The 27703-nt window shown below is 41.1% G+C and overlaps 1 protein-coding gene across 6 annotated transcripts; it reads left to right on the forward strand.

Moving 5' to 3' along the window:
- The first annotated feature begins 1253 nt into the window (after positions 1-1253).
- Slc17a3 (solute carrier family 17 member 3) lies at positions 1254-27703 on the forward strand. Of its 6 annotated transcripts, none has more exons than XM_021179865.2 (14): positions 1256-1503; positions 1946-2556; positions 8925-9049; positions 11866-12077; positions 12745-12978; positions 13350-13437; positions 18942-19028; positions 22184-22302; positions 22423-22584; positions 23060-23189; positions 23283-23430; positions 23701-23791; positions 24553-24689; positions 24777-27703. In XM_021179865.2, exons 2-13 carry the CDS (start codon positions 2549-2551, stop codon positions 24685-24687), a joined length of 1539 nt encoding a protein of 512 aa, XP_021035524.1. In that variant the 5' UTR covers positions 1256-1503; positions 1946-2548; the 3' UTR covers positions 24688-24689; positions 24777-27703. The 6 variants fall into 6 exon arrangements, with proteins under 6 accessions (XP_029324479.1, XP_021035524.1, XP_021035523.1 ...); XM_021179864.2 differs by having other exon boundaries at positions 2361-2556; XM_029468619.1 differs by lacking the exon at positions 12745-12978 and having other exon boundaries at positions 1254-1503; positions 2361-2556.

Raw genomic sequence — 27703 nt, forward strand, 5'->3', positions numbered from 1 at the left:
CCTACACACACACACACACACACACACACACACACACACCCCAGTTAAGAGCAGTATGCCCACATTCAACATGCTAAATCTTTTTCTACTTGGTTCCATGACACAATCTTTACTCTCTTCTCTGAAGGCACACCTTAAGTGCCAGGAAAGCCTTAATTCACACCTAAGTAATAACTGGCATTTAAGTTGTGGAATATATACATCTATCCATGAGTTCAGGGCTCCAAAATCAATTAACAAAGTCAATGCAATAGCCTCAAGAATAGAGCACTAAAGTTAACAGAAACGAATACACCCACGAATGAAAACGTATTAATATAAGTAGTTAAATTTAGTAATCCTGTTGGAATGGTGAGACACACCTTTAATCTCAGCATTTGGGAGGCAGTGACAGCCAGAGCTATACAGTAAGACCTTGTCTCAAAGTTAATTAATTAATCCTATCAAAAATACTTACTGACATATTTGCAACAAGTCAATATGCACACATGCACATGCAGGCAAGACTAATCAGATACAGTAGAATATTAAAGGGGGTAAAGGCATTATTATATTGGGAGGGGGATGTGCTCCGAAGGAGCTGGAGGTGAAAAAATGGTTGGTGGATATGATTGCAATACACTGTATTACAATCAGGGAGAGGCAGGGAGGGAGGGAGGAGAGAAAGGAAGTGGCCATTATCTCTGGTACTGTATAGTTTTACAGCTTTGGGGGAGTGTTCCTTGGTTACTGGCATACTTCACATTTCAACTGTAAAGTGCACCAGAAGACAGCATGTTTAAGAAAAGAGGTGAGGAATATTCTCAGTGAGGCAGTCCAGCACAAGATTGAACATGGGACTGTAACAGAAAATACAGACATCCTTTTGCTCAGTTAATAGGAAACAAAATAACAGAGAAGACCTCCCACTAGGAGCAGTATAGCACCAGTACATGACTGGATATTAGACTTATGACTCATGTCCATGACCCGATTTGTCATGGAGAACAAGAGGCAAAATAAGAGTTTAGCCTGACCAGGGATGGAGGCAAAAACCTTTGCCAGAAATTCTAATAAGGACTTTGATGCTGAGTAGAGATGGCACAGCATTTGGGTTCACAGCTTAGATTCTGAGGTTCCAGGGAATGCCCACTGCCACTGAGCCAAGCCTCTGTGGTGTCAAGCTTCAGCGTACTCCATCTGATCCATGCTGGACTTTGTGAGGTTTAGGCAGAGAGTACACAGAAATTGTCCTTCCTCTATCAGGGCTTGGCCTCCAGCCTAGAGATAACAGGCTTCTGTGATTGCCTCAACTGGGCACTGATTTCCTCTGAGATGTTGGTCCGACATGGAGCCATCCTACAGATAATTATTAAGGACAATTGTTCACACACTTAAGGAAAGCATTCCTTGGATATTCAAATCAAAGTGAGGATGTGTGCACTCTATTCGCTCCGAAGATTCTCATGTCAACACAAAGTAGTTTCCAGCTCATCAGAGAGGAAAAGGTGTAATCTCTAAAAGGTGAGTAAAATGATCTAAGTCAAAGAAATATTTCAATTCACACTCAAATGTTTAAAAACTAATTGTACAGGTGAGGCAAAATTGGATTTTTTTTTTTCAGTGTAGAAGCATGTTGGGTCTTTTTGTTTATGAAGTCAAACCAAGTAAAACGTTAAGCTCTAATTTCACATGGTTAAAACCATGAACATTTTAAAATAAAGTTAAAAATTAAATTATAAAACTAAGCCACATATTCCAACTTGGTTAATTTAGAATTAGAAATACGTGAATTCTAAAGTTGTTGATTATTTATCCCAGAGTTCAGAGTTCTTTAAAAATGACTCAGGGAAAAATAATTGACACAGGAGGAAAAACTCATAAGACTCCATAATGAACTTAGACCTTTCTACCTTTAAATTTCAGATGTGTATATGAGCTGTGTCTGTACTTCTTTCTCTTACAGACAGTGAAAGATTGTATACTATGGAGATCGTATACTACATATGCTTAAGAAAATCCTCAGTCCCCAAAGCCCAGACTTCTCAAATTATAAACCTCAATGACAGATCCAACAGCTCCAGTCAGGAGCTCCAGTCAGGGCTTCCCGCTATGGAGAAGTGGTTTGTCCTCTTACAGTACTCATACAAACACAAAACCAAAGGAGATGCCTTGAGAGCATAAAGCAGGACAGGACTTAAAGCCACAGTGAAGATGAGCTACCAGAAGAGCTCAGTGCACACAGAACCCAGATTCCTTTCTGTAAATGAGTTTGACATCAGTGCTCAGGCTGAGTCACAAGCCTAGGGGCCTCTGGAGAGGTAGAGTTTTTTTGTTTTTTGTTTTGTTTGTTTGTTTGTTTGTTTGTTTGTTACCTATAGGAAACAGTGGGTTTGAAGTACCACCTCACCTTTGAGACAAGGACAAACTCCTTCTTCACGAGCTTGGAAGGCAGTGAATCTGTTGTCTACTTCCAAGCTATTGGCAGGATCTTCTAAAGAAATGAGCAAGCTTGGCCTCTGGTGTGCTGGTGTGGGTGTTCTGAGCTCAGCCCCTTTGTTGGAAATCAATGTGGAGGTACCTCAAAAAGCTAGACATATAGGACTACCATATGATCAAGCCAGGACACTTCCTGAGAATATTCTCAACAGACTCTATGTTCTACTGTAAATTTATTTACTCATTCATGTTTATTGCTTCTCTGTTCACAATCACCAGGAAATGAAAAGGCTTAAAATTTCTTATCACCTGATAAATGTGTAATGATGCATGGAAGATTATTCAACCATAAAGAAAAATCAAACTACAAAATTAACAGTTTGGTGCATTTCTCAGCCCTCATCAGGGAAGCTTCTTTTTATAGTATAAGGTGATTAATACAAAGACCCACGGCTTGTCAAAATCTAGGGAATAAGAGACTGTGGTATGATCAGCTTTAAAAGGGCATCTGTGTCACGTTCTTGATCATAGGCTCAGGAAGCATTGTAGAAGAGGCATCTTAAGCACCAATGGTAGTGGACATCTACTGCAAAACCTTATTTGCCAGACAAGACAGCGCTGTTGCTCACAGCAGCTGTGGCTGTAAACACAAGACCTAAGCAAGGTCCAGTCAGCCAAAAACTCACCACAGTCAGGGCGGGAGCTCATGAAGTCTGACCCATGGCCAAGGAGCAATTTATGACTGCTAGCCGGCGAGAGCATCAGTTTTCTTCAGGGATTCAGATTCTAAGATGCTATCCATATTCCATTAGATAGTTCAACACCCATGAACACACAGACAACACTAAGTGACTCAGTACAGAGGAGGAGGAGGAGGAGGAGGAGGAGGAGGAGGAGTGAAGCAGCATGAACTTGAGAGGGAAAAGTGACAGTGGGGAATGGGAGGAATTTGTTGGCAAAAATGAGTAAGGTCTGATCACAATGCATCATGTGCATGTATAAAAGTTTTAAGCAGTTACTTAAGTGAGTTAGAAAACTTGCCATTGTACATGGTAACATGTGTACAAATTGAGATGTAAGTACGAGCATTGTTTTTATGTAGTTTATCAAGAAACATAGAAGTAATTAAGACAGGAAAAAAATCATGGGGAATAAATACTGAATTTATGAGAGAAGCTTGTGGGTTTTGTCCTTTTGATTTGGTTAACAACGTTACTAAATAAGATTATGGCCCACATAGTTCAAAGAAGGAAAAGAAAATTAAAGACCAGACCAAAAAAAAAAAAGGGGGGTAAAGTACAAAATGTGTTTAATTTGTAACTTATCCCATTTCAAACCAGAAAAAGGAAAAGTCTTTAGAAACACTGCAAGGAAATGTGGCCAACGACTGCCTGCAGGTGTCAGACCCAGTAGATCCTTCTGGGGTGCTGGCAAGACACTGGATAAGGAGGGAAGGCTGTGAAGCTCACAGCTGAAAGCAGGGGGTGCTTCAGCCTGTCATTAATGATTAATAATTCGAGTCATGGAGTGACACAGAATACTGAGTGGTCTGGCAAGAGGTAAGAGAAGCCTGTCCAGAGGAAACACAGGAAGGCCTACCTCAGGCACTAAGTTGGTAAGTCACTTACTTTCATTGGGTAGCCAAAGATCTGCACTGTCCTTGAATACCAGCTGATGGTTGCTATACGTCCCTCCTCCAACTTTAAATGTTTTCCTGCTGACAAAATTTAAAAAATGTTCATACAATGTAAAAACCTATGTCTACAAAGGCAATGGGGGGAAGAAAGAGTGAGGAAGACAGAAAAATGGAGGGAGAGGCAAAGGGAAGGGGGAAGGGGAGGGGGGAGAGAAGGGGAAGAAGATAAGGGAGGACAGAGAAAGAGTGGGAGGGGAAAGGGAGGGGAAAAGAGGGTCCAAGAGGGAGGGGAAAGGGATGAGCATACAGAGACAGTGGGCAAGGAGAGGGAGAGGAGAGACTGGAAGCTGAAGAGTTTGTGCTAGGTCACCATAGGAATTGGTGGAGACAATGGCAGCTGTGGAGACAGATCCAAGAAACACATGCTATAAAGGAATGTTTTTAAAACTTTTATGTAGTCACATAAAATCATGTATGTGTGTAGAAGTGACTTGTCCAGAGAATCAAGGGAGGTAGATCTACCATACCCAACAGAACTTTTTATTTAAAAAAAAAATTGAAAGAGAGAGAGACAGAGACAGAGAGACAGACAGAGAGAGAAAGGTAAGGGGAGAGTCAAAGTGTCTCATGAACAAACATCAGTTCTTTTGCTAATGAACTCAACGGCCTAGGAGAAGAGAGTCAGTGAGTTTTCTGAGGTCCATGGCCTTGCCTGGGTCCTGAGTCTACAGCAGTGGTTGTAACTACTCTTGTTAGTCTGACAGCTGCTGGGGACATGAAGGACAGTGTGAGTATTGTGAAAACCACTCTAGATAAAATGGTGTTAGCAATCACTTCTTTGCCTATTACATCATCAATATAAAAAGCACACAGCTCTTACCTTACAGCAAACATGACATTATACTGGAGCCTTATCTGAGAGACCATGGTCTGGGAACAGAGATTTAGGTTATGCCAGATGGCCATGTCCCAATCTGGGAGCCGTCTCATGAATTTTATAGTTTTATAGAATGACAGAAGTCATAAATCAAGGCAAGTTTAAAATACACTAGAGTCTACATAGAGAGGCAGACACTGCAAGATGGGGAAGTTTTTCTGTAGGCCTCAGATGCTACCTGATAAAATTCCTAGACTTTGAATTGGTATAAGCTAATAGTATCAGTATCAGTATCAGTATCAGTATCAGTATCAGAATCAGAATCAGAATCAGAATCAGAATCAGAATCAGAATCAGAATCAGAATCAGTAGCAGTTGTTAGCAGTAGTCGTCGTCATCATCATCCTCTTTAAAAATCAATAGATTTCAAAAGGTTATTTATCAGTCATGGAATGTTAGTCCTGACACTAAGTAGAGGTGGGCAAGAAATGGTTGTTGAAGTGGCTAAGTCTATCCCAAATTAAGATAACTGGCCTCTGAACTTGTACTATTTCATCTTGTCCACACTATTACAGTTCTAACCAGTGAATCAGTCTTTGTAGACTCAGGTGCCTTCCAGGAACTCTCACTGACATTGCGAAGATGTATGCCCTGTCCCACAGAAAGTATTGATCTATTCCTTAGTCAGCTATGCTTCAGCCATGTGACTACCACGGTTTTCTGAAGAAGTGCAGCCTTTCATAATCAAATTCATTCATTGCCCAGATTCTCATCCAGATAAATTAGGAGACAGAACTATAGCATAAGAGAAAATAAGGTTACTCTTATGCAAGAATACTAGATTAAGAAAACCAATGAGGTGATATGAACCTTAACCAAATTAAAATGTCTGAGAGGGGACTGGAGAGGTGGCTCAGGAATAGAGTGCTTCCTGTAGAGTGTAAAGACCTTACTTAACTTTCCAGCACCCACGAAGAAAGCTGGGTTCTGTGGCATTTGGCTATAATCTAGAGAGGAATGTGGATCCCAGGAGCTCCCTGCCCAAACAGTCTTGAATTTTAGGTTCAGTGAGAGATCCAGTCACAAAAAATACAGTGGAAAGTAAGTGAGGAAGACCCCCAACTTTGCCATCACATACATGAGTATACACATCCATCCTCATGTAAACATGGCTCCTCCACATGCATGTACATGCAAAACAAATGGCTGGGGTGCACTGCTGAGATACAATGCTTGTATAACATATATGAGGGCCTGAGTTTGACCCACCACATTAGCCAAAAGAAAATGAACATTTAGAAGAAGAAATGGGGAAGGGAGACCATTGTTGACAGTTGCCGAGGTCATCAGAAGATGGTGGGTGGCTGAGGGCAGTGGGAAAAACGTAATCATAGAGTTCTAAAACTGGGAATCTACTCTCACAGCTACATTTACTGACAAAAGATCACAGCACTGGGTGTCGCTATTTAACTCATGGGAACACCGCTCATGAAAATAGGGTAGACCGTGTTCAGCCTGGGACAACCAAGCTGCGTCACCATTAGTTTCAGGTGCCCTTACCTTTGTCTCTTAGGAAAATATTTCCCAGTTTTTTAGTGGGGAAGCCAAGCACTTTCTCTAGAAATCAAAGGCCAATCTTAAGCCTTTTACCATATTTGTGTGTGTGTGCGCGCGCACGTGAGCGAGTGTGTGTGTGTGTGGGGGGGAATATACTTGAGACACAGCTTGGGGGAGTCACTTTTCTCATTACTTCCTGTGGGTCTTGGGGATCAAACTCAGGTCATCAGTCTTGGTGGCAAACACACATGTCCACTAAACCATAATGGCAGCCCACCAAAAGCTGACTTTTAAAATGGTATGGTACATCATAGAATTAGAATGTCCAATGTTGAGAAGAGTCAGTTCCTTACATTTTTTTAAAGATTTATTTATTTTATGGACATGATTACACTATAGCTGTCTTCAGATACACCAGAAGAGGGCATTGGATCCCATTACAGATGGTTCTGAGCCACCAAGTGGTTGCTGGGAATTGAACTCGGCACCTCTGGAAGAACATCCAGTGTTCTTAAACACTGAGCCATCTCTCCAGCCCAGAGTCAGTTTCTTAAGGAAGATATATCGATAGCAAATAACGCCACGAAAAGATGGCCTTCTTCTCTAGAGAAGTGTAACTAAAGCCAAGACGAAACACACCAGCTGCCTTCTGGAATGCCTCACATTTCAAAGGCTGGACATACCAACTGATTGTGTGGATGCCTCAAACACTGTTGCTGATCATGTAAAATGGCACAGTCAAATTGGAAAGCAGTGGGCTAAATTCCTATGAAGATAGATATGTACTTGTTGCACAACACAGACATTCTGTATTTGGTATTTGTCTAAAGGAAGTAAAAAATGCACAGCTATACAGAGACCTGGACATGGGTATCTATAGGGGCCTCATTGTAATGTTCAAAAATCTATGAATATTACAGTTGGTCATCCAAGGAAAAATGGTTGTACAAAATGTAATATAACTGTTCAGTGACAACAAAGGACCAAATCACAAATATGTACAATATGCATAAATTCTCAAAACAATTATTCCGAGTTAAAAGGGAGCATTCCTGCATTGCTCAGTTTCCATAGCACATCTGGGGAATACCGATTACTGCTTGTCATCCAAAGCAGGCTACCATAACAGGAGAGGGCAAGCAGGGCAATAGCAGGGCTGTTCAGTGACACTACTTATCACATAGGATAAGTCAGATTATTCATAGCCTGAACAAAAGGTTTTTCTTGAACTAGTCCACTAGTAAGATTGAGCACTGGACATTTTACACATCTCCCAGTTCTACACAGTGTTCTACATGGTGGTTTCCTTTGGCCTAGAGACCTTACTATTGTACCATAGCAATGAGCACACATGGAGAAGACGAGGTCTATTAGTTGTTCAATAAACTCTACAGACATAGCATCAACTTCTAGAAAATACCAATATGGGATCTGAATTGCATGGCCTGTTTATGCAGACTTGCTTCTCTTTGACATCCATGGTGAATTATATGGGGTAGCAGCATGGGAGTCCTCCAGGGCAGTAGAATGCAACATCTTTCAGGACTTTGCTATTAACAGCAGACAGAGAAACAGGCATTTAGATTTGTTCCTGTAGCAAAGTAGATCAATATGAACCTGTATTGGAACTGGGGAGAGCCTAGCTCCCAAGCCAGAGCTCTTCAAGCATTCTGTAGTGACTCTGATAAATCCAGTGATAAGTAGTTCCAGGCCATAGTGGCAGGATGCCTATTGTATTGAAGTGGGAGATAGTAGCCAGCTGCACCCCACCTTGCTCCCCAGGTAGATGGAATGAGCCTGGTTTTTGACTGCTTGGTACCAACTCTTCAAAGGTCTCAAATGCATTTTCTTTTAACTAACACCTATGGATTATATATTGTCCTGTTAGACCACAGATCATCTAGCTTGTGCATTCTCTCTCTCTCTCTCTCTCTCTCTCTCTCTCTCTCTCTCTCTCTCTCTCCTCTAGGTCTCTAGGACGAAGAGTTGATAAGAAAATATGCTGCACTGTGCTGTGGTCTTCAGTCCCCCTCTCATTTACAGCTGTGATCAAATCCAGCCCTGCCCCCTACCCCTAACTGACAACATTGAGTTACACTAAGCTTGCCTTCCTGACTTCTGGTCCATATGCCAAGGCAAACTAGATCATGCAGTGTTCACCAACTTGAAAGCCCCCTTTATTGTCTAGAATTGAAGTCCCACTCCTACTGCTATGATACTCTGTCTCTTCTAATGCTTTCCCATATTAGGGTCTCTCTGTCTCTCTCTGTCTCTCTCTGTCTCTTTGTCTCTTGTCTCTCTCTAACTCTGTCTCTCTCTCTGTCTTTGTCTCTGTGTCTGTCTCTCTGTCTCTGTCTCTCTCTGTCTCTCTCTCTAAATACAGCTCAACTGAAGGGTAATTTCATGTCGGTTCTTTTCTTTTCTATTTTTTCTGAGAAACGCTAATTACCCAGAAAGGAAAAAAACCACAATGGCCACAGTGGTAGAGATGAGCCCTACAAGTGAGCAGAGTGAGTTCGTCCTAGGTACGCCAGTGAACAAGAAGACCCCTGCCCTGAAAGGTAAACTGTGCACAGCTGCTCACTCACTGGCTTTATGGTGCACTCTTTTCTGTAATGTATTTATATAAAACAATGGATTAATCATCTTTACAGTTTTGATTCTTTTTGAAACACACTAACATTAATGCATACTTCACAGTTATGTGAAGGCAGGAAAAACACTCTTAGAAGAATAGTTTTTCACAGTTACTTTCTCATTTTTATCCATATGAATTTACTCTTCACAATTGTTAACAACGCTGTTGGCAGACAGCCTCATGTCCCATTCCTTTAATATTTGCTTGCAATAATGCAAACATAATTGTGTAGCTTAATTAATGTAACAAATTACATAAATATCCTAAATCAAAGAATTTTTGTAAGCTTAATTTACCAAATATAATATCACTGCATCTATTCTACACGATTTTTATACAATTCTGTACTGTATTTGCTATATTTTAACTTGCTAAGCTATCTTTTTTTCAGTATTGCTTTATAAGATTAATAAAACCTTATTCTTTTCAAATATTATTAATTCTTTAGAGTTAGCACCAAGTTAGACCAGTGAATGGGTCTCACTGCGGCATTTCCCTCCATGTCATGACACTTCACTCACCTTCCTCCTCTCTACCCTGCCCCCGCCCCACCCCTTGCTCCCCATGCACCTCTGGCTCCTTTCTCCTCCTTCCTTTGATGGAATTCTGATGATGTGAAAGCAGAAGGGATGACGGTCTGGAGGAAGGACAGGAATAGAGTGTTACACTTAAGACCTACTTGGTGCATTCCAGCAGGTCCACCTTCCACGTTTACTTACCTTTGAGATAGCCCAGGCTAGTCTCAAGCCCATGGTCTTCCTGGCTCTGTCTTTGTCACTCAGTGATCCCTACAGGCATATCACCTTAAAGTCAATAGCCTGAAATAACTGTCTTTACCACCTCACTATCATATGGAAGGAGATGCGGACAGGGCCTCCAGCAGCTTGGCTTCATTTCTTTTCTGAGTCTCATCCTGTCTCACTCTTGCACAAACCCCTCTAGTGTCCCTCACCCTATTCAGAATAAAAGCCACAGTGCTTCCGGCAGCACATGAGACCTTCAAGACCAGGTTCTACTTTTGGCTTCCTCTGCTTGTCATATTCACCTGGTGTTGGCAGTCACTCCAGGCAATCTCTTTCTACTTCAGGGCATTTCCACCTTGTGGAGTGTGCTTTCCCCTCAGACACCCACATAACCAGCTCCCAGGCATGTCCCTGGGACTGGACTTCTTCTTGTTTTACTTTCTGCACAGCCCTGACACTCTCTAAGACAGACTTACCGTTCCGCTCTCTCTGTTGTTCTCCTCCCCAGATCACGAGCTTTACCAGCTGTGTGCTGCAGCAAGTGTGTGCTCAGTAAGAACTGAAGGCACACGTCTAAGCTGGCCAGCATGGCTTAGGAGAGTGGCCAGTCCAACTCTGGTCCAGTTCCCTGAAGGGAATCCACTGACTTGTTCAGGCACAGGATGAGCTGGGTAGACCTAGGCTTCCCTGGGAGACAGTCATTAATTTGGTCTGCTGAAGTATCCATGGAGAACACTGGGAGCTCTCTGTGACACCCTGAGGAGATGCTGAGTTCTGAATACTCAGCTTATTTACCACAGTTGCTACCTAATCTACTTCTTGGGGTTTGGAGAGAGAGAGAGAGAGAGAGACAGAGAGAGAGAGACAGAGAGACAGAGAGAGAGAACAAAAGTGCTCTCAGCTGAAGTACATCTGTATGAATACCTGTGGCCAGGTGAACACAGCTTCCTGCAGTCGTATGATTTCCCTATTATCAAGCTGTTCTATCTAATGTGTACTGTCAGGACAGCTGCCCAGTGCAGTGCTGCAGGACTTTCTTAGGAGCAGTAGAAGGAAGCTTTCAGCTATTAGCCAGAACTCCTCAGAGGCCCGTTTCTGGGCCAGTCTCTCACTTCACTCACAAATGCATGTGTTCCCTGTGTTTTCTGTTCTTTGGACATCGCAGCCAAGCTCTGGGAAAGGGGGAAGAGGATATCACTTCACTGCTGTGCTAGCTTCTTTTTCCACGACAGCTTCACTACAGGTTCTCAGCACTTGATGGGACCCAAAATCCCTAGTGAGGAAATCTTTCTAGAACTTTAATATTAAACTTGATTTCTTTTTAAAAAAAATTATTACATTTCAAATGAAAGTTTGTCCTCAATGCCTGAGGGTAAGTAAAATTGTCTGCCTCAAACTTTATACTTTATTTGCATGCATTAGGCATGATATGTAACAAAAATTATATTTGTGATATGTAAGATAAACATCTGTGGCATATTACTAGTTATACATACTATATATGTACATATGCATGTAACTTACATATAAGGTATTATGCATTGTATAATTATATATGTTTATCATTTAATGTACATTTTACATTTACCGTGAATCATCTCATCGGCTCTAAAACTGAATGATTTAGGTATGGGACAGACAAAATTACAGGAAGGAGAGATAGCCCCAGTGGACACAGGCTCTGTATATCTGTAGTATCAGATGTTGCTTGGATCAATTCAATCATCTGCTGCCTTTGAATCTCCTTTTGCTCACAGCAGCAGCATCAGAAGTGTCACTTAAGTCTTTAGGTGGCGGCAGTCAGTAGTGACTTTCTACATTATGTTTCTTTTTTTGAGATAGGTCATGTTAACTAGCCTCAAACAGCAGCCAACCATGACCAAACTCCTGATCCTCCTGCCTCCACCTCTCAAGAAAGTCAAGCTTTCTGTTATATCTTGTGAAAAACTAATGCTAGCTCAATAAAGCAAGCCATGATGTGATGTCTTGTTTCCAGTCCCCAGTTTATGTTCCATGCGCTATGGAATCGCCTTCGTCACACATTTCTGCAACTTCACACTGATGGCACAGAATTCTATCGTAAGCATCACCATGGTAGCCATGGTCAACAACACCGACCACCCACCCTACCTCAATAGCTCTACTGAACAGCTTCCTGCTGGTTTAAGTGGTGATCAGCATGAAGCCTCAAAGCATCTTTCTATAAAGGTAGACAAAGCAAAATTTGTTTGTTTTCCCAGTCGCGTATGTGTGTGTGCCTGTGTGTGTGCATGTGGGACCCAAGGTTTGAATGTTAGGTTGTGCTAACTGCCCAGTGGGTCCCAAGAATTCCCGTTTCTGCTTCCTCAGTGATTGGATTACAAGCCACAGTGGTGGGCTTTTTATGTGGGTTCTGGGTTTTTTATGTGGGAACTAAGCTCTTAAGGCTTGCACAGCAAGCACTTTACCAACTGAGCCATCTCTTCAGCCTCTGGACTCAAATTTTTGCTATTTGCTCTTTATATTTATTTTTCTAGAGTTTATACCTTCAAAAGCCCTTTCGACAGTTCTGGGAGGAGAAGCCAGGGCCTTCCACATTTTAGACCAGTTGCTTTATAACTGAGCTGCTTTCCAGCCCTCTCCCTTTTCTCTTCTGTTCATTCCATTTTTTTTCTGAAAGAGCCTCATTAAGCTGTCCCAGCAGGCCTTGAGCTCACTTTGCAGCCCAGGCCAGCCTTGAATTTGTGCTCCTCCACCCTCAGCCTTTTGAATAGCAACCAGGCCCGGCTGTGTTCAAAATTTTTAATTGAGAAAAATGTGGATCTAAGGGGTCTTCTTAGAGAAGGTAATTACTTTCCAGTGTGTGGCTCACAGAGGCATTTTATGTTTCCTAAAGGCCCCTGTGTATAACTGGAGTCCTCAAACTCAAGGAATCATCTTCAGCTCTGTCCAGTATGGCATGATGCTGATGCAAGGTCCTGGAGGATACTTGGCAGGGAAAATAGGAACAAAGAAAGTGGTTGGAATTGCTCTGCTTGGAACTTCATTGCTCACTCTCTGCATCCCACTGGCTGCCAATCTTGGACTAGTTTTTCTCCTGGCAACTCGAGCAGTTCAGGGCTTAATGCAGGTACCAAGTATCTCAAGTATTTCCTTTCGTCTTCTTCTTCTTCCTCCTCCTCCTCTTCTTCTTCTTCCTCTTCCTCTTCTCCTTCTTCTTCCCCTTCTTCTTCCACCTCCTCCTCCTCTTCCTCTTCTTCCTCTTTTTTCTTCCTCCACCTCTTTCTACTTGTCTTCTTCCTCTTCCTCCTCCTCCTAAATGTAAACCAGGCTGGCCTCTAACTCACAGAGATCCACCACCTATCTGCCTCTGCCTGTTGAGTGTTGGACTTAAAGATGTGTGTCACCACAGTCAGCCTTAGATATTGAGTATTTTCAAACTCTGAGCTGAATATTTCTACATAGTACTACATCAACATATCTAATTATTTTTTATTTCAGGGCATTGGATATGGGGGACAGTTTGCACTCTGGCAGAAATGGGCTCCTCCGAATGAGCGCAGCCGACTCTGCACCATTGCCTTGTCAGGTAAAGAGTGTTGTCTAGATGGGTATTTGTCATCCTAGTGCTTCCTACTGGGCTCCGAAACACTTTTTCTGTTGAACAGTCCTTTTGCTGATTCTAAGAAGTGTTTATATAAATTAAGGAAACCAATCCTTTGTTTGTGATGTGATTTATTTTTCCCCATGTTATGATTTGCGGCATACCATTGCTTGTAATATGACTTCTCACTTTTAAAAATGTCTTTATGTTGCTAAATTGATCACTATTCTTTTGTGGAATTTGAAGTTTCTACTCACTCATGGTGATGTTGTAAAAGCAATTATCCATGTTTTTAATGAATCTGTAGGGTTTCATTTTTATACATTAATTCTTGACAATCATATCAAATTTATATTCTCATTCCATCTGACATATGGATTCAACTTAATGATTTTTGGAATTGCTCTAAATTTTTCTGAGAATATCTTCCCTTTAAAAAGGTTTTATTACCCTTATTTACTTACTGTATATACATGTCACAGCATACAGTTGGAAGTCAAAGAACAACTTCTAAGAGTTAATTTTCTCGTTTACCTTGTGGGTTTTAGGAATCAAACTCATGTCATCAAGGTGCTTGTCTTGACAGCAAGCTCCTTTTCTGGATGAACCATCTTGCCAGTTCCTGAGACTTTTCTCTGAAAATGACCTGTTAGCGTAATATGCCCATGATAAACATTCTGGAAGCAGAGCCCTAAAATATACTAGGGAAAGTGGAGAACATATGCTATAAATTAACAGTGGCCACTGTCAAGGCCAGCACTGAGTAGAAAAAGGCTAATGCTATGGGCAAGGTGTGTGTTCAAAGATAATCACCAACTCTTCAAGTCCAAAACCATGAGTTAGCCACATACATTAGAGGAGCCTGCTGACAGCAGGCCTTGAAAGCCCCCTCGGAAACCCAGAATAGTAGTATCAAGTGTGTGTCATGAGAGTTCACATTTGCTGACAGAAAGAGACTATGCAATTTAGACAAAAGAAATTTGCCTCAGCTACCCAACTGTGAGAGTATCTTAGAACACAAGACAAACCAGGGAATAAAAGCATAAGACTGTGGACACAGCAGCTGGGGAATTAACCCAGCCAACAGGGAATAAAATGCATGAATGTAAGCTTATATAATGACAAATGCATGCAAGGTCAACACTCAGAAGGCTGAGATAGGAGGATCGCCACACAGGCTAGCCTGGGCTAGGCAGTGAGTTTCAAGCCCTCAACTCAACAAAACAAACATAAAACAAAAAGCACAAACTATTTTTTAAAAAACAGAATAAAGGCCATGAGTTCAGTGAAGACCCAGTAACTTCCTTGCCCTTCTCTTACTGATCTATAGGGCCTAGACCAAAATGAGTCAGCTGACATATTTAGGGTAGTTCACATATCTCAGGAGCCCACAAGCCCACAGGCTTTCTTGAGGAACTCCAGGGAGAAATTCTTTTCTGATTTCAAAAAGCATTGGGAACATGGCTGCTTGAAGGCGGCATAGAGAGAACTGATGGAAGAGTCCATCACAACAGAGCCTCCTGAGCCTACCTTCTTGCCTCAGTAGGACTGATATCACTTCCTGTGATGGTGATGTCTGGGCTAAAAGACAGGAGATCTCTACCCAGAAGTTAGAAAAGCACCAGCCTAGGGCCCAAAGGACTACTGCCAGCCTCCAGTGCAAAATACATTGCATGTTCCTTGTAGGCATGTCTAACCTTTGACATTGTCACCTTGCATTGTCATCTACAGAGTTCACACCTGAGAACAAGACTGAGTGATTAACACATGAAGTCTCATCCTGAACTAAGTTGCTGAGTCAAGTTTTCTTTAAGGATGTGGTCCTGGTGTGGTGACCACCCTCTAGCTAAGGCTACACATCCAAGAGTACATAGGCCACACAAATTGGACTTATGGTTTAAAGATAATAGGGCACAGTTGGGTGTGTTGGGAAGGACAGATGGACCTAAGAAAAATTAGGGAGAAGGGAAATATGATCAAAATAAATTGCATGATATTCCCAAAGAGCTAATAAAATGAGAAAGAAAAACAATCATAGACTATCTCATAATGTTTAAGTAAGTTTAAGATTTTATGTTAGACTGTATTCATAGCTATCCTGGGGTATAGGTGGTCTGTGGGTCATAGCTCAGATATGCTTTCAGGGGCTACAAAAGATGCATATTGGAAGGGAATTTTATAGCTACACAAAGAGCTTTGGAACTAAGCAGATCAAACAAGACTTGTAGCTCATGCTTAAGGTTAATAGGTGATGGGAATAATAATAATAATAAAAATGTGTGTTAGCTTAGCCCAGAGCTCAGAAAACAGACAGGCAGGCTCTCAGAGCAAATTGAGTGCCTTCATTGCACAACTTTCTGAGTTACTTTAAAACATGGAGTGAAATAGAGAGAGGAGAGAAAGGAGGGAGAGAGAGACAGAGAGAGGGGAGAAAAGGAGAGAGGTGGACACACACACACACACACACACAAATGGGGGAGGGAATGACATAGTTATCTAATGGGAGATAGGAGGCTAGCATATGGAAGGGCCATCTGTTCTCAGATGCCTAATTATACTCTGTCTTTTTGCCTCAGCCTTCTCACCAAAGGTGTGCTTATAACAAATGAAGTTAGAATGTCCCCAAAGGACAAACAAGAAGTCCCCAAAGGGATGGCATCTCGAACCAAAGACACCTGCTAGCTCTATGAGAAGGACATGTGGAAGAGTAGAGCAGGTCAACTAAAGAGCTGGATAATTGCTGGGGTGTTTTTTTTGTTTGTTTTTGTTTGTTTGTTTGTTTGTTTGGTTGGTTCTTGAATACCTGGGGCAGAATGAGCAGCAGCATAGGCCCAGGCCTTTGCATGTATTGAATCAGAAGTGCTATGCTGATAACTCTGTCCCTTTAAGAGGGGTGAAAAGCCAGTGTACAGTACTTATCAACGCCTATGCTAAAGAGACCCCTGAGATATCAATCTTAAGATACAGAATGAGGCGGAAAAGATGGATACAGTCAATGTCACAGACCCCAGCACTCCAGGGATATGACACTTCGCATGCCTCTTCAATGTTCAAGATCCCAGGCTTTGGGAGTTTTCCCTCACAGAGAAATACCAAAATGTACAGAAGGGGGCTCTAAAGAGATAAGTATCTGTTTTGGTTTTACTCCCTTTTTATTTTCTAGAATATTGAAAAATATTTTAACTGTTAAATCTTTTGAATTGACACAAAATTATATATATATATATTATATATCATATATTATATATATACATATATGTCATATATTATATATATATACATATATGTCATATATTATATATATATATACATATATATATATATAATATATGACATTATACCATGAGATATTTCAGTACATGTGAATGCTTAATAATGTTCAAATCCAGGCATAGCCATTCCCTCCAGCATTGACCATTTCTCTTTAGTGAAACTATTCAGAATTCTTTATTTTAGATTTTGAAATGTGGTATGCTATCGTTATTTACCCTCTGCCTGCTACTCTGCAAGAGAACACCAGAACTTGTGCTTTGTTTACAACATGGATTCTATGCTATTGGTATTGCATGCAGATGGGTAGGAGACAAGAGAAGAGAAGAAGGTGAGGGTGAAGAAGGAAGAAGACATTCACTTAGGAGGCCAGGCTTGAGGTAGATTGGGTGAAGGCAAGCAGACAGGAAAGAACATGACCTTGCTTGGATAGCGGACTCTGTCTTCCCTTATAATCAAGGTAAAGGCAAAGGTTTAGGTGAAATGGACTGATTGGGTGGACCTGGTGGTAGAAAAGGTACTCACTTCCACCTTTCTTTCCATTCACTCTGGAACTTGGAATTCTCTTTCAAAAGCTGCCTTTCCTGTTGTTAAAAGGCCAACCTGGGACAGTTCATTTAACTGTGACTGACTGCATTTGATCAAATGCCAAGTTTGATTGCTGACATTTAAATGAGATAGCATGGACAATATGCTTCAGTGAACATGAATTAAAAAAATAAGATCCTAACAATTATTTCTACCTTGCAGTGTAAGTTAAAAAGAAATCCAAGCAAAAGAGTAAATCTATAGGCCATAGATCTGATTGCACAAATGCCTGTAAGTGCTGACTGTGAAATACACTGTTAATAAAGTTAAGGACGGAAGAACTGTGGCCAGCAAGCCCTACACAGGGACTATTCACAATGCACAGTCTGTAACTTGAGGCAAAGGGAAACAATGGAGAAAAACAGAAAAAAAAAAAGACAATAAATGATAAAGTTGGTAAATAGTGAAAGACTCAACTCCACTAAAAAGAACATAATTAAATATTAGAGTTTTTTATCATTTATATTGGAAGAAAAGTGCCTTAAATTTTTTGAGGCTATTAGACACTATCAAGGAGAGGAGAAGGAAAGAACTATGTGTCACTTTAAGTTGAACAGCTTTCAGCGTAGCGCTTTTGCAGTATTTACCAAAATGTAAAGCACACATAGCCATTGAGCTGGCAGCTCATCCTCTGGTACTTTAGTCACAAAAACAAATTGTGTTTCTATTCAGAAATGAGTAATGATGCCTGTTTAGAGTTAAAATCTACCATGCAATGGAGATCTTTGTAAGAGCAACTGATTAATGAAGATGAATGTTGGGACTGGAGAGGTGGCTCCAGTGTTAAACGCATGCACTGCTCTTGCAGAGGACTCCAGTTCTGTTCTCAGCACTCACGCCTCCACTGCATCCCTAGGGGATCTGCATCCTTGTCTGCCTCCATGGGCATTTCATTCACATGGACAGTCTACTCCTGCCACACACTGCAGACAGACATATAACGTAATTCAAAAATAAAATCAAAAAAAAAAAAAAAAGAAAAGAAAAGAAAAAAAAAAACCTGTTACATAAAACCCTCAGGCCATTATGATCTTGTTTATTTTAAAATAACAACTCTGTATAAATATGGAACTTGACAAGTTGGCTAAACATAAAAAGCTTAGAATTATTTGCAAAGCTGTGAACCAGGAGGGAATGTGCCTACTATATATTAGATGCTCTGTGAAGTTGTAGAAATTAAAACAGTGTCATTAGCATATGTATGGAGAAGCAGCTTCCTGTGAGTGCATTTACAAAAGCATAAAAGTGCAGAGGAAAGAAGGTGAGTGACTGTTTCTTGTTCAACAAATTGATGTGATGCTTATCTTCAGAAGGGTAGAGAGGGTAGAAGTGGAGAGTATACCAGAACCTTGGCTCTTCATGGTGCTTTATTTCTATAATCAATGCCTATAACTATAAAATAAGACAGCACAAAAGGTAGTATGACAGTCACCTGAATGTCACTTGGGAATTTTAAAGGGGGGGGGGGAAGACTTACCAGAGGTATAGAAATTAAAGAACTAGTCTGAAGGGCTTGCATTTACATATGCATATTCTGTGGTTTGGTGGCTTCTTCATGTTCATCTGCCAGCCTATATTATCTGTCTAGTGGAAGGCAGGGATCCCATCATTTTCTTTCTGTCTCTCTGCAGGAATGACATTGGGAATCTTTACTGTCCTCCTTGTGGGTGGCATCATTAGTGAAGCCCTTGGGTGGCCCTTTGTCTTCTATAGTTTTGGTAAGCTGCTTGCTGGTTTCTGAAATATTCAGAAATGTGCTTTTAAGTTTGTGCATCTATGTGTACTCTTCTAAAGGAAGAGAGTCAAAATATAAAAGTGTTAGGGAAACAAAATATTAAAATATAAGGAATTACTTTGCTAGCTGTCTTAGGATTTCCATTGCTGTGAAGAGACACCATGACCAAGGCAACTCAGGAAACTTACGAGTTTCACAAAGGACAACATTTAATTGGGACTGGCTTATAGGTTCAGAGATTCAGTCTATTATTACCAAGGCGGGAAGCGTAGCACCATCCAGGCAGGTGTGGTGCTATCGAACAAGCTGAGAGTTCCCCATCTTGAACTCAAGGCATCCAAGAGAAGACTGAGTATCCTCAGGAGAAGGGTCTTAAAGCCCACCCCTACAGTGACACACTTCCTCTAACAAGGCCACACCCACCCCAATAAGACCACATCTCCTAATGGTGCTACTCCCCGGGGCCAAGCATATTCAAACCACCATACTAGCCAAGATGTGAAAATCCTCTGGCTTCATATAAAGTGCTGCTCTCCTGCCATAAGGCACAGTCATCAGGATGCCACTGTGCCTTGTAGGCAGGAGGGGGAGATTTGGAAAGCAGTGCTTTCTAAGAGACAGAAGAAAAACAATCCGAGGAGGTAAATGTAGCCATGGGGTTTGTCTTGGTTAAGCATAGCAAAGGGATAGAGTCCTTAGCAAGCCTTGAAGTTTCCAAAGAAAAGAATACATCAAACACTGACAGTAATTTGGGATAACTTCACTATTGGCCCCAAGACTTTCATTTAGCTAGAAACTGAGAAAGTACAGCTTCACCAACAGTTTCCACTGGAGTGGCTTTGCATTTTATTTTCAAACTCTCCGTCAGCTTGTTTTATTTACAAGCCTGCTCCTCTTCCAGACAGTGAGTATCCTGGAGACAGAGATGAGTTATTGTCAGGTCTCAAGACTCTGTAGAGTTCACAAAACATGAAAATACTAGTCCACTGATCATTGGGTGGACATATTAATACCAAACAAAGATTACTTTGTATTATCAACTCAACAAGAAGAGACAAGAATTTGAGATACATATGCACCCAAAAGCAGAGCTCCCAAGTGCACCATGAAAAACCTGACTGGATAAGGTTGAGAAGTAGCCTGGTTGGTAATGTTCTTGCCTAGGATAAAGTCATGGGTTCAGTCCCCAGTACCACAGAAAACTGGGCATGGTGATGCATACCTCTAATCTCAGTACTCAGAAGGCAGAGACAAGAAGATCAAAAATTCAAGGTAATTCCGTACTATATGGAGAGTTTGAGACCAGCCTGGGATATGTGGAGCAGTGTTCTAAGGAGTGGGAATAAGAAAAGAAAACAAAACCTTAAAGAAATATCAGGCCACCTTAGCCGAATCTGTGAGCTCCAGAGTCAGAGATCATGTGTCATGGAAATAGGATGGAGAGCAATCTAGGAAGACGTCCAGCTCTCTCTGTCTCTGTGTCTCTCCCTGTCTCTGTCTCTCTGTCTCTCTCTGTCTCTGTCTCTGTCTCTGTCTCTCTCTCTCTCACACACACACACCTAGAAAAAATATTCTAGAAGAAAGCAGGGAAATTTTATTTGTTCTTTAATTAACCAAAAACCCTCCTAAATATGACACCAGAAATATGAGCCATAGAGAAAATCAATAATTTGAAAATCACCAGAGTAAAAAAAAATATGTCATCTTCAAATGGCATTGTTAAGACAATAAAAGGGCAGACTAGTTCAAGGAGAAAATATCTACAAAACACTTAATCAGATGTTTTTCTAAAATGTGTAAATAATTTTCAAAACTCTATGAGAATGTAAAACCCTCAACTGAAAAATGGACAGAAACATTTTACCAAATGCATACACAGAGAACACAGATATATGACCAGACACCTATTTAAAAACCTTTAGTCATGGGGATATGAAAATTAAAAATCACAATGGGCATCTCCATATACCTATTAAAATGACTAATACTGAAAAACATTGACAGTGTTAGGCTATCCCTCAGACCTGTGACCCCATTCCCACAACAAATAAACAGGAAATGTTGAGACAGCTTGTTTGAAAACTGAGAAGAGTTCACAATGAACTTAGGCAATGCCTTAGCCTAGAAAATGTCCTAACATGAGAAGAAGTAGATTCAATATACCCAAATTGTGACAGCCCAGCACAGAGATACCTACACATCCACATTTATTGCTGCACTGTTTACAGTATCTCAGGGATGGAACCAGCATAGATTTCTAGAAACAAAAAGCAGATAAAGACAATGTGATACAGATACACAGTGGAATTTTATTCAACCAGAAAGAAGAATGGAATTATGCTATTTCCTGGAAAACTGATGGGACTGGAGATCATCATATTAAGAGAAATAAGTTAAATGCGGAAAAACAAGCCACATATTTTCTCTCATTTGTAGAAACTAAAATTCTTTACAAATGCACATCTGTCTACCTATCTACATACATGCAAACATACTTAGGTTATAACATACATATACATACTTACATACATACCAGCATATATACATACGTACTTGGGTCATAACATACATGTACATACAAATTTATATGGGTCATAACATATATATGCATTCATGGGTGATAACATCCACATTGGTCATGAACATATATGTATACATACATATATATGTATATATACACAAACACATACACATATATGTGTGTGTATATATGTGTATATATATATATGGATCACAACATACATATATGTACATAAAAGCATATAGGCAGCTAAGAGAGATTAGTAGATGGTAGGAGGGAAAGGGACAGGAATGACTAAGTAAGGGATAGGAAGAAGCTGACATGATCAAAACATGTGATACATTTAAGAGAAATTATTAAGAACCAACATTACATACAATGACTACTACACCAATTAAAAACAAAGACAGTGCAGGGTTTAGTAGTAATGAGTCAAGGAAGTGCTGACAGATGTACTGTGATATCAACACATGGGAATCAGGACAGAAGGTATGTGGGAACTCTGCGCTATCTTTGCAACATTTAAACAAACTTAATATTATTGCAAAATGTAAAGTCCACTTTAGAAATGATAGAAATGAGCTCCCTGGTGAGCTCTCCTTTCTCTCTGCTTGCAGGAGCTGGTGGTGTGCTCTGCAGCCTTCTCTGGTTCATTCTGATTTATGATGACCCTGTCTCTCACCCATGGATAAGTGGCCCAGAAAGGGAATATATTTTATCCTCTCTGAACCAACAGGTACATATAAGATCTCTAGCATCTGCAGAAACCTTGCATCCACATCTGGGCTCCTAATGGTGGCTGAGACTCTGAGCCTCGTGTTGATCTTTCTACTCAGACCAATGCATTTCTTTTCAGTTCAGCTCAGAAAAGCAGCCACTTCCCATCAAAGCTATGCTCAAATCTCTGCCTCTCTGGTCCATGTGTCTCTGCACTATGACCCATCAGTGGCTTGTTAACACCTTTGTAATGTACACTCCAACCTACATCAGTTCTGTATTCAAAGTTAACATCAGAGACGTGAGTAAAATTCACTCCATTCCTTCTTCATGTTTGCATCATCTGTCACAGTAATTCTATCTGCAGGACATTGAATCCCATTACCCAAAATACCTTGATTTAAAAAAAAGAATCATTATTTATTATTACTGCTATAATGCTTTTTATATATTTTTCATAATTTTTCTTTAATTAACAGTCCTTGATATAGTATTTTCCTTTTTTTTCCTTTTTTATGAGATATTTTCTTTATTTACATTTCAAATGTTATCCCCTTTCCTGGTTTCCCCTCTGAAATCCACCTATCCCCCCCCCCCGCCCCGCCGCACTTGTTATTTAAAACTAATGATAGACAGCACTTTTGCTGGGAGTATTACTTAAGAGGTTGCCAGGTTTCCTGGGGGCGGGGCGGAGGGGAGATGGTTTCAGCATGTCAGGATGTTTAGGAGATTACCAACACGTTTTCTCCCTCCCTTACCTAGTCTTCTCTCCTCAGAATGGGTTCCTGTCTTCTCTTCCCTTTATTGTTGCCTGGGTCCTTGGTATCCTGGGAGGCCAGCTGGCAGATTTTCTACTGAGCAAGAATTTTAGGCTCATAACTGTGAGAAAATTCATCACACTTTTAGGTAGGAACAGGGATGTGGGATTTGCATGATGTAAGCATTCAACAGTCAAAGAATGCATCTCACCCTTGCATTTGTCTGTTCCACATTTCCTAGGAAATACTCCTCCGGCAGCCCTCATTGCGGCTCTGCCCTATATCCAATCCAGCTATATTACAACAATTATATTTCTGACAATTTCCTGTGGACTGTGCCCTCTATGTCAGGCAGGAGTCTATATTAATGCGTTAGACATTGCTCCAAGGTAAGATTCTTGTATCTATTCTTAGTTCACATTTCCTGGGGAAAACGCAGTCTATAATGTTCTGGGAGCCTCAAAGTTTGGAAACAATAAATCGTAAGCATGGATTGTGGCTGGGCCTAGGGTGAATTGGTGAAATATGCACTTGTTAAATCGCTTCTCATTGAATATGCATGCCCCAAGTCCTTTTGGATGGATTCACACATAAAGCAGGGCTGAAAGACACTATCGGGTGTGTCTGGATTTAATGTGGGCTATTGCTGTCGCCCACAGGTATGCCAGCATTCTCATGGGAACATCAAGAGGATTGGCACATTCATCGGCTGTGCTGGTACCCATTGTTGCTGGCTTTTTCCTCAACCAGGTAGTTTCAATTCCAAGACAGATTTTTAAAATACTCTCCCACGTGTATTTGCAAGAGCAATAGCTAAAGAATATATTCAAAGGTTCAGAAAGAGTGCTCACTTCACTTTGGGGTGACCGTGACTTGTGGAGTCAAATGAACCAGAGTTGAGGTCATTTCGGAACTAATCAGTGAGCCACTTAGAATCTCCATTTGAAATGGCAAACAGGGCCACAGGAGAATGTTTCTTGCCAAGCCATCTGAGGCTGAATTTTCATTCCTGTAAGTAACCAGACAGAGAGAAGAATTGGAGAGCAGGCATTTTATACATGATGTGTCCTGCTTGGCCTTTCCTTCTCAGATCAGTTTGGAAATTAATACTATGACCCTCATCTCCTAATGCTTAAGCTGAAAATCCGGTAGAATGAGCTTTTCTGCCCAGAGGACATAGCTCTGAAGCCAGAGGTCTTTTTCCTACATTGCAACATGGACAGGGGAATCTTAGAGCCAGTTTTAGCATGGTGGTTGTAGGCAAGATTGGACTACAGAGAATATGTGTGACACTTTAATGATAAAGACAAACATAGCTCTATAGGTCAGTCATGAGGGTCTTCAAATCTCTCGTATCAAGAAAATTTTGAGCATATTTTGGAGTTCTTTTCTCTAATTATCAAGGCACTTTCTAAAAACTGAATTTCATCAAGAAAGCCCTCTGGAAACTGTCGTCTGAATTAGTGATTCAGTTTCATAGGAAATACATATTTTGGGTCTTGTGTTCCCAGGACGCTGAATTCGGGTGGAGGAATTTCTTTTTTGTAGTGTTTGCAGTTCACCTACTTGGCTTAATCATCTACCTCGTGTTTGGGAAAGCAGATGTTCAAGAATGGGCTAGAGAGGGGAAGCTCACTCGTTTGTGAAGGTAACAGACAATGATTTTGGTAGAGTTACAGTCACAGAAGCAGGCCATCCAACTGTTAATTTCTTTCTTGTCACTTTCCGTCCTCAGCTGTCCCACTTGCTGTAAAGAAGTCATTACATATGCTGGCTCCTATGTGGGAAGACTTTCATGAAAAATGATGTCAGATATTTTCCCCCTTTCATCCAGACTTCTTTTGAAGAAAATATGAGAGGAATAAAGCATCAAGTAAAATGATAAGAAGGGACCAGGTTGTCATCTTTGAATCAAGAATTTGGTGTGGATATGGTAGTTTCAGTTTTTTAAAAGGCCAAAGTTTATGGACCCTTGGTCCAGAGTGGTAATCTTTACTAGAGAAATTATTTATTTTCTATTTGTCAGGTTGAATATTCATTTCTCGTTATGCCTGTGGTACTGGAAGAAGAGTAAGCCCTCTTTGACTGGCTTTCACTCCTACTCTGCAGTTTCTATTTCCTGGGTTGGCACTGACACATGTTCCACACATGGTCCATTCTTCTTCACTGTGCCCAGGCTACTGGAGGATGAGTTGCGTGGCTTGCGCCCACACTCCCTTGTCTACTGGCTTCAGCCAGATTTTTGATGGGGAAATGAAAATGTAGTCTGAGGAACTTAGCACAGAGGGTCAGTGCAGTCCCTGGCCCTGAGAGGCAACCCCCTTCTGTGTTACTGGTAACTTCTTCCCTCTATTTGTTATTTTTGTCTTCGCTTGTGCCATCTCTGTTATTCTCTAGAACCTGTTGTGGTTTTCTTGACCTTTGCCTATCCTGTGCAAATTATCTTTCCACTGTCCTGAAACTGCCTAGTGTGGCTGTCATCTCTCTTCTGTGAGATATGCCTAATTTGTGGTTAAATCACTCATAAGGATCGAAAGTAAAACCGACTTAGTGTTTTTGTACAGTAATGGTTTGTAGGTGTCTGTGGGTCACACCAAGTTCAGAGACCCAGGACAGCATTAAGAACTGTTCCCCATGCTGACCTTTACTGTCTATGACAGAGATTACTGCCCTCAAATCATATCCTACAGAGGTGGTGTAATACATTCTGAGTACAGATCAGGGCAAGATTGGAGAGGCCAACCATGAACAAACACAGAAATGACTGTGATCTCGGTATGAGCTCTGATCTGTCTGTTGGGACACTAGAGTAAGTTAAATATGGTTTCCTTCTACTGTGCAGAATCAGGTGTAGTAGCAGAGGGACAGACAGGAGACACAGATGAAGATTTGCCATCCCATGCAAAAAACTCTGAGAGGGTCTCATGTGTGAAGCAATTCCAGGGGTACATATTAAATGGGCAGCCCTACTTCTACAAAAGCATAAAATCAGGAAACAGGATGCATTCTAAAGGGAGTACCCTGACTGCATATTCATAGAAAAGCACAAAGCACAAAATTAGAGGAAGGTGTGTGGCTAATGCATGTAGTGTTCCTGTGTTATGGGAGAGAGTTTGAGAACATTATATAAGCAGTGAAGTAGGGCTCATAGCAATAGCTACATGATCGCTTCTCGGCCTTTTGGCTAAGATCAAGTGTAGCAATAGCTACATGGACAGATCTTTCTAGATGGAGCATTTTCCTATAATTTCAGAATTATGATGACACGTCAAATGATCATCTGTATGCTGGTCTTTAAAACAGCAGTTTTAGGGACTGGAATAAGGCAGGACACATTGAAATGAAGAGAAGAGGGGTGGGAAATGCTTGTGTGGAAGAATTTGAAGACCCTACCATTTAACTGGATGGATGGTAGAGAAGACAGACAGAAGGTGAGAATCCTAGGGCTGGAACCTGCTAGACAAGATAGACTACAAAACAGAGACTGCAGAAAGATGATCTCTGATCAAAGGAAAGATAATGAGCTGACTGAAGTGGGCTGAGTTCCTGGAAAGGTCAAGTAGCCATAGGCTCAAAAGACTAGACTCCACCGTTTGTCCCACATGCCTACCAAAGAGATCACTGAGTGGTGGTAAAGGACAATGAAAGAAGATTAACTTGACATGACCACATTGGAAGCAGTGTCCCTAAGTCTGTCTTCAAGGTGCCAGTGGTCTGTTGGTCATTGTGTCAGCTCTGGTCCTTGTCTCAAGTTCTAGAGAAGTTGACATTGCTGTCACCACTTGAGAGGAGTAATCTGAGTTCCATGGAGTGATGACACCTGTTCCAGGGTGCAGCCTCGCCACCTGAGGAACTGCTAATTCCTCACTTGGGAGCAGGAGATTTATCCTGCAAACTGTAGTTTGGCTCTTTTATCATAAAGATGTTCATTACCAATGCTTTAATCCCAGAGTTCAACGCAACTGCAGAAGAGAATGACTGTCATAATTAGGTTTCTACAGCTGTAATAAAACACCATGGCCAAAACAATGTGGGGAGAAAATAATTTATTTCACCTTACAACTCTCAGGCCACACGCCATCACCAAGAGAAGTCAGTACAGGAACTTAAGACAGAAACCTCAATGCAGAAACTGAAACAGAAGCCATGGGGAAGTGCTGCTTACAGACTTGTTCTCTGTGGGTTGTTCATGCTGCTTTCTTATATAACTCAGGGCCACCTACCTGTCCAAGGATGGCACCACTACCAGTGGTCCAGGTCTTCCAACATACATCATCAATCAATAAAATATTAATCAAGACTTGTCTATAGGCCTGATGGAAGCTTTTTCACATCTGTGGTTCTTCTTCCCAGATACCTCTAGCTTGTGTCACCTTGATAAAGTAAACCAACCAGGACAATGACTAAGGAGAAAGCTGATTGTTCTTGAGTAATAACAATAGCTAACATTATGGACACTCCAAGAGTGGCTTAGTAACATGATGAAGGCTCAACCATGAGCAACAGGTTGGGGTTCAGTTCTGAGCAGTCTAACCCAAGAGACTGTGCTTGGAACTTCTGCCTCACACCACCCATGAAGGTGTGTTCTACTTGGATCAGGAACATTTGCCAAAAGTCAACAAACTGTACCTGTCCTTTTATTAAATCTTTATGACAATCCCA

This window comes from Mus caroli, chromosome 13 (assembly GCF_900094665.2).
Source record: "Mus caroli chromosome 13, CAROLI_EIJ_v1.1, whole genome shotgun sequence".
Classification (NCBI taxonomy): Eukaryota; Metazoa; Chordata; class Mammalia; order Rodentia; family Muridae; genus Mus; species Mus caroli.